At 44.3% G+C, this 17,355-nt stretch overlaps 1 protein-coding gene across 1 annotated transcript in view; it reads left to right on the top strand.

Moving 5' to 3' along the window:
- The window catches only part of CACNA1E (calcium voltage-gated channel subunit alpha1 E), a 329,827-nt gene that overhangs the window by 87,301 nt on the left and 225,171 nt on the right, over positions 1–17,355 (top strand). The window contains exons 4-6 of the mRNA XM_055582870.1: positions 14,064–14,167; positions 15,290–15,442; positions 17,000–17,181. Coding sequence (XP_055438845.1) covers positions 14,064–14,167; positions 15,290–15,442; positions 17,000–17,181 — 439 coding nt within the window. The remainder of the gene's footprint in view (positions 1–14,063; positions 14,168–15,289; positions 15,443–16,999; positions 17,182–17,355) is intronic.

The following is a 17,355-nucleotide window of genomic DNA, read 5'->3' on the forward strand; positions in this document are numbered from 1 at the left end:
CTTTCCCAGTCTATTGTTTTCCTCTATTTCTTTGCATTGATTACTTAGAAAGGCTTTCTTGTCTCTCCTTGCTCTTCTTTGGAATACTGCATTTAGACGGATATATCTTTTTCTCTTTTGCCTTTTGCTTCTCTTCTTTTCTCAGCTATTTTAAGGCCTCCTCAAACAACCATTTTGCCTCTTTGAATTTCTTTTTCTTGGGGATAGTTTTGATCACTGCCTCCTGTACAATGTTACGAACCTCTGACCATAGTTCTTCAGGCACTCTGTCTGTCAGATCTAATCCCTTGAATCTATTTGTCACTTCCATTGTATAATAGTACAGGATTTGGTTTAGGTCTAGTGGTTTTCCCTACTTTCTTCAATTTAAGTCTGAATTTTGCAATAAGGAATTCATGATCTGAGCCACAGACTAGGAGCTCCTAGTCTTGTTTTTGCTGACTGTATAGAGCTTCTCCATCTTTGGCTGCAAAGAATATAATCAATCTGATTTTGGTATTGACCATCTGGTGATGTCCATGAGGGTCATTTCTTGCATTGTTGGAATAGGGTATTTGCTATGACCAGTGCTTTTGACTGTGTGGATCACAGCGAACTCTGGACAATTCTTAAAGAGATGGGAATACCAGACCACCTTACCTGCCTCCTGAGAAATCTATATGCAGGTCAAGAAGCAACATTTAGAACTGGACATGGAACAATGGACTGGTTCCAAATTGGGAAAGGAGTCCATCAAGGCTGTATGTTGTCACCCTGCTTATTTAACTTATATGCAGAGTACATCATGTGAAATGCTGGGCTGGATGGAGCTCAAGCTGAAATCAGGATTGACAGGAAAATATCAATAACCTCAGATAAGAAGATGATACCACCCTTATAGCAGAAAGCAAAGAGGAACTAAAGAGACTTTGATGAACGTGAAAGAGAAGAGTGAAAAAGCTGGCTTAAAACTCAACATTCAAAAAACTAAGATCATGGCATCCAGTCCCATCACTTCATGGCAAATAGATGGGGAAAAGATGGAAACAGTAATAGACTTTATTTTCTTGGGCTCCAAAATCACTGTAGATGGTGACTGTAGCCATGAAATTAAAAGATGCTTGCTCCTTGGAAGAAAAGCTATGACAAACCTAGATAGCATATTAAAAAGCAGAGACATTGCTTTGCTGACAGAGGTCTATATAGTCAAAACTGTGGTTTTTCCAGTAGTCATAAGGCTAAGTACTGAAGAATTGATGCTTTTGAATTCTGGTATTTGAGAAGACTTTTGAGAGTCCCTTGAACCGCAGGGAGATCCAACCAGTCAATCCTAAAGGAAATAAGTCCTGAATGTTCATTGGAAGGACTGTTGCTGAAGCTTAAGCTCCAGTATTTGACCACCTGATGTGAAGAACTGACTCATTAGAAAAGACCCTGATGCTGGGAAAGATTGAAGGGAGGAAGAGAATGGGATGATAGAGGATGAGATGGTTGGATGACATCACCAATTTGATGGACATGAGTTTGAGCAAGCTTTGGGAGCTGGTGATGGACAGGGAGGCCTGGCGTGCTGCAGTCCATGGGACTGCAAAGAGTCAGACGTGACTGAGTGACTGAACTGACCTGATCCTAAAGCATACTCCCTGAGACATCTGATCTTAAATGTCAATACACCATCGTCTCCTTGGTGTGACATGGTTTGATTGTTGAACTTTCTTTGGTGGGAAAGGAAAGAGGATTTTTAGGCTATGAGTTTATTGTTCATCAGAAGGCATATTTTCGGACTCCTCCATATCTACTAAGATTCTAATGAAACTTAATTGGGAATCCTATTTTAAAATCCAGAAAGGGTTGTCTTCTTTTTATTAAATACAGAACTACTTGTTCCCTACTGGAACTACTTGTTCCTCCTTCTCTACTGCTAAGAAGCTACTTGACCTTGCCTTTCTTCCCATTCTCCTAAGAAATGTTAGGGCTTTGGGGTACGATTTATTATCGGCAGACTTAGAAGAAAATCCATGCTCCAAAACATGGAGCCAAAAACAACCAGAATGAACAACCAAATTTAAAAAAACAAAAACAAAAACAAATGGCTGCCTCAAGATGATTTTGAGGTTAGCATATGTCTGTGATCTCTTTATGACTGCCATTCCTGGGGACAGCAAGATGCTCGTGCTACTTCAGGGACCATTGGAAGGAGCAGGGTCTCTTCTAGAATGCTGTGTCTGCAGTTCTTGGAAAGCACTCAGCCTTTCAAGGCACACTGTTTCATTGTTCTGGGAAAACACCAAAAGCCATTGAAGCAGCAATTCACGTTGGTCCACCTTGTCCTCTCCTTAGAGAGAAGGAGCGTGTGTATTGGCTGGTCTCTACATCTGGATTTTTCAAACTGTGGGCCAAACCCCATTAGCGTTTCATGAAAGCAAGATAGTTGATTGTAACCAGCATTAAACAAAAGGGAGAAAGGAAGAATGGAAGAGAAGATATGAATGTATTACACATGGAAAGAATAAGTATTATTTTATGAAGCATTATAATTATATAATGTATATGCCTCCTGGCTTGTGATGTAAAATCTATTTCCGACTGTAGGCTGTGGCAAAAAAGATTTGAAACTCATTGCTGTTTATGCTTTTACTTCTGTTCTAAGAACCTGGGTCAGATGAAGCCCCACAGCATGTTTTCCCTTACACTGAAGGCCTGAGTTCCCTCCCGCATCCATTCTGGAACCAGTTGCTACTCAGGACAGTGGATAATTTGCTTAGACTAGTCTCTGTACACTCTCTAGGGCAGGAGAGGGGCCTGGCCTCTCCAGTTGGCATGAACAGAGTATATCTAAGGATATCTCTGTTATCTGGGCAGATTATTATAGGGGAGACACATAGTAGCTGCTGCCTGGGAAGGGCCTCTGGGGCTTCTTCCTGACCCAGGGATTGAACCTGGGTCTCCTGCATTGCAGGTGGATTCTTTACTGTCTGAGCCACCAGGAAAGCCTCTGGGGCTAGAAGGTGGCATTAATGCAGGTACAGAGACCAAGGTAGACACTCAATTACAGTAGCTGGGGCTGGGGAGAAGGCGAGGAATCAGTGGTTAAATCAAATTCTTTGGAGCTCAGAGTAGCAGTGTGGGTAACCTGATGTCCCATCCCCGCATGTAAACTTGGAACTTTTGAGCACTGACAGGCTTGGTCCAAACATTTAATAGCCTAGAAAGTCTTGTTTGGTGGTGATTTAGTCACTGAGTTGTGTTTGACTCTTTGTAACCCCATGGACCCCACCAGGCTCCTCTGTCCATGGGATTTCCCAGGCAAGAATACTAGAGTGGGTTGCTATTTCATTTTCCAGGGGATCTTCCCAACCCAGGGACTGAACCCATATCTCCTGCATTGTAGGTGGATTCTTTACTGCTGAGCCACTGGCAAGCCCAGATAAAGTCTTTTTTATTTGACATGTTTCCCCTTCTCTGCAGCCTCTCCACTCTCCATTCTTCCCCAGACCACTAGGTTCCAGCCATAACAGCCTTTGCTTGAGCTTTTCAAGTATAACAATCTCCTTTTCCCCCTAGGCCTTCTGCACGTGCCTTGTGCTGTATCTGGGTGTTCTCCCCCGATTGCTTCCTCTGAACTACTCATACTTCACCTCTGAGCTCATATGCCATTTCCGCAGGAAAGTCTTTTTCCCTTTCCTTCCCATAATTGTGATTTATTTAGTGCCTATCTCTTGCCTGGAAAATCCCATGGACGGAGGAGCCTGGTGGGCTGCCATCTATGGGGTCACACAGAGTCGGACACGACTGAGCGACTTCACTTTCACTTTTCACTTTCATGCATTGGAGAAGGAAATGGCAACCCACTCCAGTATTCTTGCCTGGAGAATCCCAGGGACAGAGGAGCGTAGTGGGCTGCCGTCTATGGGGTCGCACAGAGTCGGACACGATTGAAGCGACTTAGCAGCAGCAGCAACAGCAGTGCCTATCTCTTTCATTAAGTTTCAGGAAGACAACCACCATCTTTATCCTGTCTTCCATTGTAATGCCAATATACACTCAATACATGCCAGTAGATTGTAGATAGGTTCTGGACTCTGGGGTGGAGCTAAGCCTAAATGGGATCAAGGGGTCCCAGCATAAGGGCTGGGGAGGAAGAAGAGGCAGCTTGCAGTGTCTGGGAACAGGGCTGAGCCTGACACCTGTTTTCTCTTTCCCAACCTCACTCTTCTCCCTCAAATATATTTTGGTCAAGTTGAATTTTGGAGAGGGGAGACTTGTTTCTATGTGAGTAATTTAATATACATTGACTTTTTGTTTTTGAAAAAATAAAATGTTTAGAAATTGATTCCCAGATCAAATCACACCTTTCAGTAATTTATTTAAAAGTAATGGAGAGCCAAACATCAGGTATAATTCAGTAGATTTTTATAAGTCATCATCATGTGTACATGTGGTTGAATGGATGTCCAGTTACACATACGAGTGCCTGTGGACTCGTTCACAGCTCCATGGGCAAGTCCAACCAATCTGTCCCAATGGGAATGTATTTGTACTCATTTATCCCCGAGTCAAAAAAAAAAAAAAAAAAAAAAACCACTATGATAAATGATTAAAAAAAAAAGAAAAATTCATCCCTGAATCATTTATCCCTGAGTCAGGGCTTCCCTGGTAGCTCAGCTGGTAAAGAATCCACCTGCAATGTGTTCGATCCCTGGGTTGGGAAGATCCCCTGGAAAAGGAAATGGCAACCTACTTCAGTATTCTGGCCTAGAGAACTCCATGGACTGTAGAGTCCATGGGGTCAGAAAGAGTTGGCCACAACTGAGTGATTTTCACTTTCACTTCATCCCTGAGTCAAGGGTGTTTCTTGGGTACCAGTCTTGTATATTGTTAGGGTAAGGGCGGTAGTAGATGGCAGCATGAAAGGCAGTTCCTGCCATCAAGGAGCTGGCTTTGAACTGAATTTTAAGGATCCAGCTCATTATCATTCATGGTCAGACTTTTGTTCTAAGATGCAAGAATGGTATGCAATTAAGTGTTAAATGTTGTGCAGGCTTCTGGATGGTCAGAGAAAGGGGAGATTGGTGTGAACTGCAGGGGTATATCACCTTGTGGTTGGCTTTGCCTCATAGAGTTTTAGAGCAAGAAGGGGTCCAAGAGGGCTCTCTATCTGACCATCTCATTCTATAGATAAGAAAACAGATTTCTTCTCTTCTTCCTCCATGCTGCTGCTCCTGTATTACATACATTCTATGAGCAGGCTGTAGTAGACATTATAATTTTTTTTTAGTTATTCTATATACAGCTTTCCCTATGGTCCCGCATCTCCCTTTTGGGAGAATATTTTATTGTATGTGCTCTTTCTAGGGTTCTTTTCCACCTTGAATGTGGTGGAGGACTGTGCCTGCGCAGCCAGATAAAGTGTAAGGGGACATGTGACTTAAGCTCAACCACTTGCTTTTTTCCACATGGCTTTTAAGCTAGCAACTTTATGACATTAATTTTCACTGGTGGATATTAATGTATTGCTAGGAATATCCACAGTGGCCTAGGAATCAGATGTCCTGGACTCTCTGATCTTTGCCCAGTACATTAGTTTCCTATTGCTGCTGTAACAAATTACTACAAACTTAGTGACTTAAAAAAACCATTAATTTTCTTATTCCAGAGGTCAGAAATCTTAGTTCCAGAGGTCAGAAATCCAAAATCATGGATTGGCCCCATCATCTGGGCCAAAATCATGGTATCAGCAGGACTGTGCTCCCATCATAAGCTTTTGGAGAAAATCCATTTATTTGTCTTTCTGAGCTTCTAGAACTGCACTTCCTGTGCTTTTTGACTGGTAGGCTCTTTTCCCATCTGGCTTCACTCAGCGTATTGCCTTCTTTCTAGTCAGGTCTTCCTGTGCCTCCCTCCTTTTAAGGGCACTTATGATTGCTTTTAGGGTCTACTTAGATAATCCAGAATAATCTCTCCATCTCCAAATCCTTTAATCACATCTGCAAAACCATTTTGTCATATCAGGTAATATTAACATTCACAGCTTTCAGGTATTAAGACCTGGTTGTCTTTGGGAAGCATTATTCAGCCAACTACACAAAGATTTCTGCTTCTCTGTGTTCCCACCCTGATCTTTGAATATTCCTTCAGTTCTGTGAGGTCCTGATATCTTCTCAGTATACTTGTTTGGGATTTGTTTGCTTAAGAAAGCTAATGTTTGTTTCTGTTGCTTACAACCAGGAACCCTACAGGTAAATCAGCACTGTGTGAAGAACTACAAGCAGCCTCTTTTAAACATCAACCTTCTTAGAGAGGCACTGGCCCATTTTACAGATAAGGAAGCCAAAGCTCAGAGAGACAATTGCATAAGGCCAGACAGCTGGTGTGAGTGAGAGAAGTGGTATTTAAAACCAGCCAGTATGACTGGAGAGCATGTGCTCAACTTTCTCAGAATCCTAGTTCAAGTCTCTTGATGGTGGACCTTTTCCAAGGATGGGCAGGATTTCATCTGGGCCCTGAAGTCTGGGTCTTATTATTGCATCAGAGGAGAGATGGCATGAGAAAGTCAGTCTAGGCAAGAGGGAAGCTGGAGAGTAAAAGGTATATCCAAGAGATGCAGAAGAGGAAGGATAGGGTGGGCTTTGATGCCTCATTGGGGGTAAAATAGCAAAAAGAGAGGAGCCAACCCCCCAGGGAACACTTTTAAGTGAGCAAAGCAACTCATTTCTATTGACTTCCCAAGGAAGTGATATCCTGACTCAACTCTGGGTTGGAATCCAACTTGAGATCTGCCTTCTGGCCTCCTCCAGGTCTCCCCTTAATAGGGGCTGGATAAATACGAATCCCTTTTGCTACTATTCATCAGTCTTTTTGCCTACATGTGAACAACTTGGCTTTCAAATGCTAATGAGGTTCTCCCTTGGGACTTACATGGTCAGAGCCAAAACCAGTGATTTCTGGAGCTGAGGAGGGAATTCTCTGCCTGGTGCTAACACTCTGGCACTTGTGTTTCTTCTCAGAAGAGAGCTTGAATGTTTGTTTAGGGATGAGGCAAACCTGGAGAAGGATGCTCCACACTTGGTCATTTCACGCCACCACTGAAGTAGAGAGGTACATGAGATGCCTACCTGAATTTGAATTTCAGAGAAGCAGCGAGTCATTTTTAGTGGAATATTTGCACAGTGCTTTGGGGCACTTTAATCCGCCTGCAATACAGGAGACCCTGGTTTGATTCCTGGGTCGGGAAGATCCTCTGGAGAAGGGAAAGTCTACCCACTCCAGTATTCTGGCCTGGAGAATTCCATGGACTGTATAGTCCATGGGGTCACAAAGAGTTGGACACAACAGAGCAACTTTCACTTCACTTGGAGCACTTTTGGCCATGGGAGAGTGAAAGTGAAAATATCAGTCACTCAGTTGTGTCTGACTCTTTGCAACCCCATGGATTGTAGCCCTCTAGCCCTCCAGGATCCTCTGTCCATGGGATTCTCCAGGCAAGAATACTGGACTGGGTTGCCATTCCCTTCTCTAGGGGATTTTCTCTACCCAGGGACAGAACCCACGTCTCCCTCATTACAGGCAGACTCTTTATCATCTGAGCCACCAGGGAGGGTACAGTGAAATACGCATGTGCAAAGAGACTGCTAGACTTGGATTGACCAGGAGACTGAGACAGACCCCATGGCCACAAGGAAGGCAGGGTTGCAGAAATCTTCCGGTGATGACTTGGGAAGGGGCCTTTGGTTGTAATTTTCCGGAGCATCATTCCATCATCTGCTGCGCTGTGCCACTGGGTGAAGGTCAGACCACACCCTCAGGGTCGTATCAGCCTCCACTCTCTTCTTACCTGCTGATGCCTACAAGTGAAAATGTTCGAGGTAGGGCTGAGCCCTGACATTCATCAGGAAACAGTTTTGGCACATTCATAGCGTGTAGAGCACAGTGTCTCTGCTGATGCTGGTCAGGGGTTTGTCTGCTCACTGACTGGCCTCAGCCTTGGAGATCAAGTAGTAATTAAGATCCCCTCTGTGTCCAGAGCTCCCCACCAGGTGAGCTCATGGTGACAAAAGAAGTGAAGAACACCATCTCTGCTCCTGAAGAGCACGCACCTGTGCCTCTTAGGACAGCGGAGAGCTTAGGTTTATTAATTTGGAACTGTCCTCCTCAGGGGCCTCGCTCTGACCTTGTGAAGCACCTGTCCCGTCCTGTCTGTTTGTGTAGATGCTGCGGCGGTCACCACCTAGGGCTCAAGGAGCCTCATACCCTGCTGGTCCCGAGAGTGATGCAGTCAAGCCTGTGGGAGTTAGCAGTGTGTGGCCTTGGAATGAAGGAAGCCAAGTTCTCTGGCTTGTTTGGGGGCCAAACTCTGTGACCTTGGTATTTTTAGCAAAGCACTGGACTACGGAACAGTGGAGCTGCCAGGGACCCAGAAGATGCTGCTGGCATAATGGCAGAGAGGGAAAACTATTGGCTTTGATCTCACAAGAGAACTGACTTTAATGCCTGGTCTTACCTTTATTAGCAATTTAATTTTCTTCTGAGCCTCAGTTGCCTCCCCTGTGAAATGGAGTGGATAGTAACATCAGGATATTTTGGAGGATTTAATGAGATAACATATTGGAAAGTGCTCGCAAAGGGTAAGCTGTATATTGGTCACCGCAGTGTTTCCCGTTCTCATGGCGATTTGTAAATACCTGTGTTACGACACTCTTTGCGGTGAGTTATAGTCAGTACATTTCTGTGTGTCTCCTTCCGCTAGACTGAGGGCCAGGACATTTTTCCTATGATTCGTTTTCCTGGAGCCTCTCGTGTAGGCCTCCTCTGGATGAGGCTCAGAGTTGAGCTGAGTAACCTTCAGAACTTGGGTTTTGCTGGAAGACAGGTCTTTGAACTTTGAGTCTTCCTCCCTGGCTCCCTCCATCTCTGACTCTCCCACTGAGGGTGGGGCCGATCCTGTCCTGTGGGGTCTGTTTGAGAGCAAGGTGTCTTAGCAGTACATTGGAAGTTTGTCATTAGACTCTAAAATGCTCGAGGACAGGTTTCCAGTGCTCTCCTGTATGCTCAAACAGGCACGGGTTTGCATAGCAAACTGGCTCTGATCTCTTCATTGATAACTTCTAGGGTTTCTGTGGTATTTCTGTTCATTTGATCTCAGTTTTAACATGGTTATTGATTTCCTCAGTGCAGTTCAATTCCTTGAGCATTTTTTGAGCATGTTTTCCTTGCTAGACCCTGGGCTGGGTGTTGGACATGTTGAGATGAGGAAGACAGTGTCTCCAGCTGAGGTATTCTGGATTTCAGAGGGGAGGCAGGTGAGAAAACAGAGGCTTCCTCTAGTGCCAGGCCCCAGCCCCCGTGGAGTCAGGGGTTTCGAAGGGGAGACGGCTTCGGTGATCAGGATACAATAGAATTAAAGATATAAAGAGTGATCAAATAGGGATAACTCATTGAGAAAATTCAGTGGAGAAAAGAGGCTGAATAACTTGGTTTACGTGGAAAACTAATAAAATTCCAAAGCAAGGAATTTACATCACCTACGTAGGCTGTAGGCGTCCTCCTGTCCTCCTGAAGGAGAGGAGATACTAAGGCCTCCCCGGTCAGATCTTAGAAGCCCAGGCATAATTAATAGGCTTGACGAGCCTCCACGCTCAAGATGGGAATTCAGCCAGAAGGTGAGAGAAAGTACGACATGGGGAGGCCAAGTTTTGGTGAACAAGGCCCGCACTTTATTTTCCAAAGTAGTTTTTATACCTTAAGTTGTGCATAGAGGATAATGGGGGAAGGGGTAGAGTCAGCAGTAAGCCAGGCTTTCTTCCTGCAAACTTATCATATGCAAAAGTTTAAGTGAATTACATCATCTTCTGGCCAAGAGGCCTGTTAACATTTTATGACCCTTTCTTCAGAAAACTTATTTTTCTCTAAAGGTGATTAGTCAGGTGCCACCCTCCAAAAGCATTAGATAAAGTTGCATTCCTATAGGGCAAAGGTGTGGTGGGCTATAACAAGAAAAGAATTAACTCAAGGGTCCAAGGTTACAAACATTAAAGCTACTACTTACATTCCTATACACCAATTATATTAATCAGTACACTCCCAGGGACACAGCAGGTAAGGGATATGGAAACTTAGCAGCAAACATTGGCCCAACAAGTGAAAAACCCTTCACCAATACAATTTCTAATCAATCTTTTAACTGCTCAAAGGAATCTATATTTAGACAGTTAAGAACATCTCATGCCTCTCACAGTTGGGAGGCTCTGAACAATCACATGTGGCCGGAAGAACCTATTCAGGCAGGCTAGAGGACTTCCAAAGGAGTTTGTAGGTTAAAACACTCTTGTCACGCCCAGGAACTTTATTAACTGGAGCTGTAAGTTAACTCTTTTTCAGAGAGAGGTGGTGGGGGACAGCCCCCCGTAAAGTCAGAGGTGTAGGTGATAGCACAAAGCAGTAAAGTAGGCAGACTCTGCTTTTGGGGGTAAATGCTCGAGAATTTCCAGGGGGACTCCTGAGGCTCAATCCCACCTTTGCGTATGCCGAGCCTCTTTCCTCATGACCTTTGCCATGGGTGGAGTTCCTCATGCTGGCTCCTGGCACTCTGCTGCTGCTGCTAAGTCGCTTCAGTCGTGTCTGACTCTGTGTGACTCCATAGACGGCAGCCCGCCAGGCTCCGCCATCCCTGGGATTCTCCAGGCAAGAACACTGGAGTGGGTTGCCATTTCCTTCTCCAATGCATGAAAGTGAAAAGTGAAAGTGAAGTCACTCAGTCGCGTCCGACTCTTAGCGACCCCATGGACTGCAGCCTACCAGGCTCCTCCGTCCATGGGATTTTCCAGGCAAGAGTGCTGGAGTGGGTGCCATTGACTTCTCCGCACTCTAGGATGTGGCAAGGGCAGTGACAGTGGTGGAACAGAATTTTGTGGGAGTTCAGAATAGGGCCCTTTTCCTTAGTTATCTTTTGGAGCCCATTGCTGTTGTTCCTGACAGATGGATGGGGGAGCCAGATTGTGATCCCTGACCTCAGGGATGGTTTGAATACTAGGAGAAAGCCAGTGGCAAATGTTCATCAGCCAGAGGTTCAGCTGAAAGCCCTGCTTCACTGGATAAAAGAGAAGAAAGTTTCAAGGGCCAGGGGGCACAGGGCCATGGGTGCACGACCTTGCCTGAAGAATGAAGGGTTTCGGACGCCTGGGGAGAGGTTGGTTGAGCCAAGGGCTGCACTTGGTAAAGGGGGCCTGGACACATCTCATGGCCGGCTGCTTCTCCCTTTGACATTAGCTTTACTTTTCTCCCCTTTCCCACGTCATCATCCCTGTTTCTCTGATGGTTGCTTCTCCACCAGCTCTTATTTCTTCTCATCGCCTTTCTTGCTTTCACCTCCACGTGTTCTTCGACTGCTCACCACACTCATCCTCCCATTCTCCTTTCCCTCTGCCACTTTTTCTTCCTTTCTACACCTGTGCCTTCTTGCCTTTTAATAGTGTTCTTGACTTCCTACCTCCATGTTCCAACATGTCCCTTGTTCGTCTCAGAGTTGGGGAGGAGACTTTCATTTTCAGTGGCCTTTCTTATGATGTGAAAGAGCATCTCTTGTGTATCTGGGTATCCTGGGAAACAGAATCCTGGTTTCTGAACGGGGCAGATTACTCACTGTGTTTGTAAGGCAGCAAACCAGAAGGAAAGCAGCCTCCGTGTGTGCCCTTCCAAAGACTGAGAGAGTACAGTGGGCTTTCCCTGTGAGCAGGATCAGGGCAGCATTGATCCCATTTTCATGGGATTCTGATTCTCTGTAACTGTACCTATCCCTGAAGCTTCTCTTTCTCTCCTTTCATTTTTTTAAAATTGCTGTCCTGATTTTCAGTTCTATTTTCCATGTTTCTCCTTGTTCTCTCTCTAGTTTTTTTTTTTTCCTCTACTTATTAGAAATTACATCAATCCCCTGCTTTGTGTCTGTCTTGTGCTTTGGAAGATAGAATCAAAAGCTTCTTATTTTCAGATGAGTTGATGGAAGTTTGGGTTGGAAAAGACAGAGAAAACGTGTGAAGCTTGCCTAGCTCCTAAGATGCTTTTGAGACTAAGCTTTCTTTCTAGTTCTTATTTTGAGATTGGATCAACATAATTATAGAATCTTAAAAGAAATCTCTATTGGCTATTTAAATAACCTTCAACCCAATGTTGGAACCCTCTTTCCTTCATTAAGAGGGTTCTTCTGCTCTGTCCTTGAATACTTTTAATGTTAGGAAGTCATTACCACATAAAGCAGCCCACTTGTTGGCTAGCACTGCTTGTTTCAAAGTTACTACTCATGATTATAATCTGGATCTGTGTAATTTGTGCCTGTTGATCTCATATGTGCATTCTCAAGGTAATACAACGTAAGCCTTTTGTTCACATATTCAAGGAACTTAAAGGTATCTTCTTCAGCCCTTGAAATATTTTGGGGAGATTCCGCCAAAAATAATTAAATGAAATAAACCATTCTTGTCACCCTTTTACTGTATAGAAAAGTCAGTTTTCTGAATGACTCATTCCCCAGTAGTTCCATATAGCTGAAATTGTCCTGGAAGTTGTAAGGAAGAAAAAGAACTATCCTATACAAGGAACACTAAAATTAGACAAAATTGTAAAGGCAATATTATTAACATTTGTACTAGATATAATGTCTAGTTTGTTAGATATAATGTATACTTTGCACATTATAGTTTAGAGAAAGTGAAAGTGAAGTCGCTCAGTCGTGTCTGATTCTTTGTGACCCCACGGATTATAGCCTACCAGGCTTCTCCGTCCATGGGATTTTCCAGGCAAGAGTACTGGAGTGGGGTGCCATTTCCTTCTCCAGGGGATCTTCCTGACCCAGGGATTGAACCCAGGTCTACTGCATTGTAGGCAGATGCTTTTACTGTCTGAGCCACTAGGGAAGATTCTTAGTTTACAGAACACTCTTAATATTCCATGCCATTTATTTTTGTAAGTAGGCCATGAACTCCCCCAGTTTGTAGATGAGGGTAGTGAGGCTCATAGAGATTGACTGGCCTCAGGGCACCCAGTTCTCAAGTGCATGAGTCAGGACTGAATCCCAGTTCTTCTGATTCTTAGTCTTCTGCTGTGTCTGTCACAAATACTTAAGTGTCTTCGTCTTTCCAAAGTACCTGCAATGTCATGGGATTATATGAAATAAATTGTCTCCTCAAAACAAGGTACTTGGTGTACACAATCTAACAGGATTGTTATGGATTTTTGTTTTGTGTGTGTCTGTTTCTGCATATGGCTGTGGAAGAAGAAAAGTGGAAACAAAGAAACCAAATTCAGCTCAGGCAGTGATTTGGGGGCAATTATAAAAATACTCTATGGGGACCAGTGATGCTATTCCCTAAGTATAAGCAGCAGTATGATTGATTTTGTTTGGTAAAAATTCTAAGTGTCAAGGTAAAGAAGAATGAGCTACTCCTTTACTGCAGTTAATCAAGAGAAATTTCCCAAAGGAGATAGGAAACAGGGAAATCTAAAAAAATTTTAAATAAAAAATTTGAAGGCTTTGATAGATTGGAAGTTGCTGTTATTCAGTCGCTAAGTCGTGTTTGACTCTTTGCAGCGCCGTGGACTGCAGCACACCAGGCTTCTCTGTCCTCCGCTATCTCCCAGAGTTTGCTCAAATTCATGTTCATTGAGTTGGTGATGCTATCTAACCGTCTCATCCTGTGCCACCCCCTTCTCCTTTTGCCTCCAATCTTTCCCAGAATCAGGGTCTGGAAAGAGGGGAAGTTAATTGGTAAGAGTCAGAGGAGGGTTGGGAACATGGTTTGGGGGCAAGAATGAGACAGATGCTGGGGACCTCGTGTTTTACTAATGACTTGAAACTAAGATTCCAATGTGATGATCAGTTTTCCTCCTTTGCAGAGTGAAACCCTGATGCAACTAAATTTAATCTTGCTTGGAATCACTGGTGATTCACTCAAGCTCAGGTGCACCCACACGCAGCTGGCATCAGCTCTGTGCGCTTTCCAGGCTGATCCTTCTCTAACCCAGCTTCGCCCCGATTGAGCTAGGGGAGAAAGCCGCACTGTGGTAACCTTGACCCTCTGTGTCTCCATCTGCAGCATCCTGGCTACTGCGGGAACCCACTTCAACACCCATGTGGATCTGAGGACCCTCCGGGCCGTGCGTGTCCTGAGGCCCCTGAAGCTCGTGTCGGGGATACCTAGTGAGCATCCATCTTTCCTCTTCCTCCTCTGCTAAGAGCTTTACTGTTGTGTCCTCAACCAGATCCAGGGATAAGCAAGAAGTAATTTCCCCAGAGAGGAAGCCCCTGCAGTAATAAATAGAGGACCTGCAGCAATCTGGCATTATCTTCCATTTTAAAATTTAGCAAATTTTTTCACATTTAAAAGATAATGAAAGATCTTTACAGAAAATGTGGAAAGGAAACAATACAAAATTGAAAATGAAGAGTACCCATTATCCTGTCACTCAGAAATCAATTTTGTTAACATTTTAGCATATTTTTTCATTCATTTTTTTTCCTGTGCATTTTAATGTATGTGGGATCATACTGTATTTTTGATTTTGGATCCCATCATGCACATTTGATTTTCCTGACACTAATAATTCTTCAAAAATATGACTTTGAAATCTGTCTTATATTCTTTCTTATATCATCCATGACTTGGGTAGTCCTTTCTGCGTTCCTATTCATTTAGGTTATTTCCAGCTTTTTTTTTCTTTCTTTTTTATCCTAAAAAAAGAAATAGCGTGGTAACAAACGTCTTTTGACTTAAATATTATTCAGATCTCTGATTATTTTCTTAGACTAGAATCCTAGAAGTGCAAGTTTTGGGTCCAGGGATACAGTATTTTATGAATAGTGGTTGTACTAATTGTGCTTCCAGGACAATGAATGGGAGAGCTGGGTCTGAGATAAGAGTCATGGGGAAGATGAACTTTGTCTTTGTTCTTCCAGACTTACAACCTAGTAAGACAAGGCCTAATTCCCTTTGGGAAAGAAACACATTCTAGTAGGTTTCATCTCTAAGAAGAATCCAGAAGACAATATGGGTGAAATGAATAAGGGAAGGGTAATAGGCATGTAAGTGATCAGGGAATAAGTGGAGAGGAACAAGGGATTGATTCCTCAGGGGAGGGGTGATGGCAGCCTTTGGCTTGATGTGTCTTGGTTATCCCTTGGTGAATCATTTTCTCATCTCAGGACCAGTGGTCCTTTCCCCTCAAAGACTTGGCCCTTTCTCCTAGGAGAGGGTACACAGCCTGCCCTGTCAGGGGGTGCTAAGTGAGGGCTCTGTTCATCATTCTCTTTCTTTCCTTCCAGGCCTACAGATTGTGTTGAAGTCCATCATGAAGGCCATGGTGCCTCTCCTGCAGATTGGCCTTCTGCTCTTCTTTGCCATCCTGATGTTTGCTATCATCGGCTTGGAGTTCTACAGTGGAAAGTTGCACCGAGCCTGCTTCATGAACAATTCAGGTAGGGTCACTATTTTCTGGCTTCTCCTCCTTCCTTTCCTCTCTCCTATGGTCATGGGGGTCATTTCAGGGCATTTGGAGGCTAATTGGAAAACAAAGTATGTCCTATCCCAACCCTAGAATTAGAAGCAGAGGCTTCCTAGTCATCAGCTTTATGAGGTACAACCAGCCTAAAGATCCCCATTGCACACTGATATTGCAAAGCAAATAACCTCTTAGGTTTATAGTCTATTTCAAATAGAAGGTCTCAGCTGCCCCATTCCTCAGTAGAAGGCTATCAGAAGGCATGTCAAAAACTATTTGCCTGAAAAATTACCCTTTGTACAGGGTACTCTTTGGCCCACATCCAGAAAGACCTCAGGAGTCTGAAGTCAGACCTGGGGCCCTCCAGATCTTGGGGACGTTTTCCCTCTGTGCTCAAGCTCATGACATTACCCCCTTCTGCTGTCATCCATGCATAGTGTGGAAGAACTGAGGGAGTTCTGAGCATGACTTGGCAGTGGTTAAATGAGTGAGGTATACCACCGAAGAATTGATGCTTTTGAACTGTGGTATTGGAGAAGACTCTTGAGAGTTCCTTGGACTGCAAGGAGGACCAACCAGTCCATCCTAAAGGAGATCAGTCCTGGGTTTTCATTGGAAGGACTGATGCTAAAGCTGAAACTCCAATACTTTGGCCACCTCATGCGAAGAGTTGACTAATTGGAAAAGACCCTGATGCTGGGAGGGATTGGGGGCAGGAGGAGAAGGGGGTGACAGAGGATGAGATGGCTGGATGGCATCACCAACTTGATGGACATGAGATTGAATGAACTCTGGGAGTTGGTGATGGACAGGGAGGCCTGGCGTGCTGTGATTCATGGGGTCGCAAAGAGTTGGACACGACTGAGCAACTGAACTGACTGAATTGACTGAAGAGATCTCACATTCTTGTCTCTGTGTCTTGTTTGTTCAAGTTGAGTAGAGTGCTTTAGGAGGAAGGATGAAGGGGAGAGGTGGAATGAGCCCAATCAGGCATGATGTTTTTATGAAAAGAATCTTTAAAGGACACAGTCCATGTTGGATTTGTTTTAATTTTTGTCTTATTCCAAATGAGGAATTTAGGCCAAAAAAACAATGAGTTAAGACCCACGAAAGGGACTGTAGTTTATAATTGTTCCCAGGGAACCCAGAAACAACTGAGGGGCTATCCTGAAGTCTAAAGATAGAAAATCAGTTACGATTCTGCCTTCAGCTCAGACCTTTCTGGGTGATACCCAGTCCTGTAAATTCCTGTGGGGCTCAGGAGATGGTAGAAGATGTGACCTGCAGAAAGTAGGGGTGAGGGACGTGTGGAGGAGGCTTCATTTTCAGAGCAGGTTGGGAAACACTGGGTTAAACACATTACAGTTTGTGAGCTGTGAGGTGTAGCGATGCCAGAGATGGGTAAGACATGGTGACAAAGAGGATAAACCTTCTTATGGGAGATAGAAATGCATGCTTGTGGTCTCCTGGGGTTATTTTCAGCTCATGCGAAGCATCACATGGTTTATCCCCCACCCTCCAAATGTGCCTGCAGGTATTCTAGAAGGATTTGACCCCCCTCACCCATGTGGTGTGCAGGGCTGCCCAGCTGGTTATGAATGCCGGGACTGGATCGGCCCCAATGATGGGATCACCCAGTTTGATAACATCCTTTTTGCTGTGCTGACTGTGTTCCAGTGCATCACCATGGAAGGGTGGACCACCGTGCTGTACAATGTGAGTAGAGCTGGCGAGGGGCCCGAGCGGAAGGGAAGGATCACGGAATTAGGCTCCTGGCTTGGTTGGGGTTGGTTAGCCCGGGGAAAGGGAAGATTGGAAATGTGTATGGGGGTGTGCATGTGTGTGTGTGGACTCAACCATGGTAAGGCTTAGAAGTTTCCATGCCTCTGT

The sequence above is a fragment of the Bubalus kerabau genome, chromosome 5, assembly GCF_029407905.1.
Source record: "Bubalus kerabau isolate K-KA32 ecotype Philippines breed swamp buffalo chromosome 5, PCC_UOA_SB_1v2, whole genome shotgun sequence".
In the NCBI taxonomy this organism is placed as follows: Eukaryota; Metazoa; Chordata; class Mammalia; order Artiodactyla; family Bovidae; genus Bubalus; species Bubalus kerabau.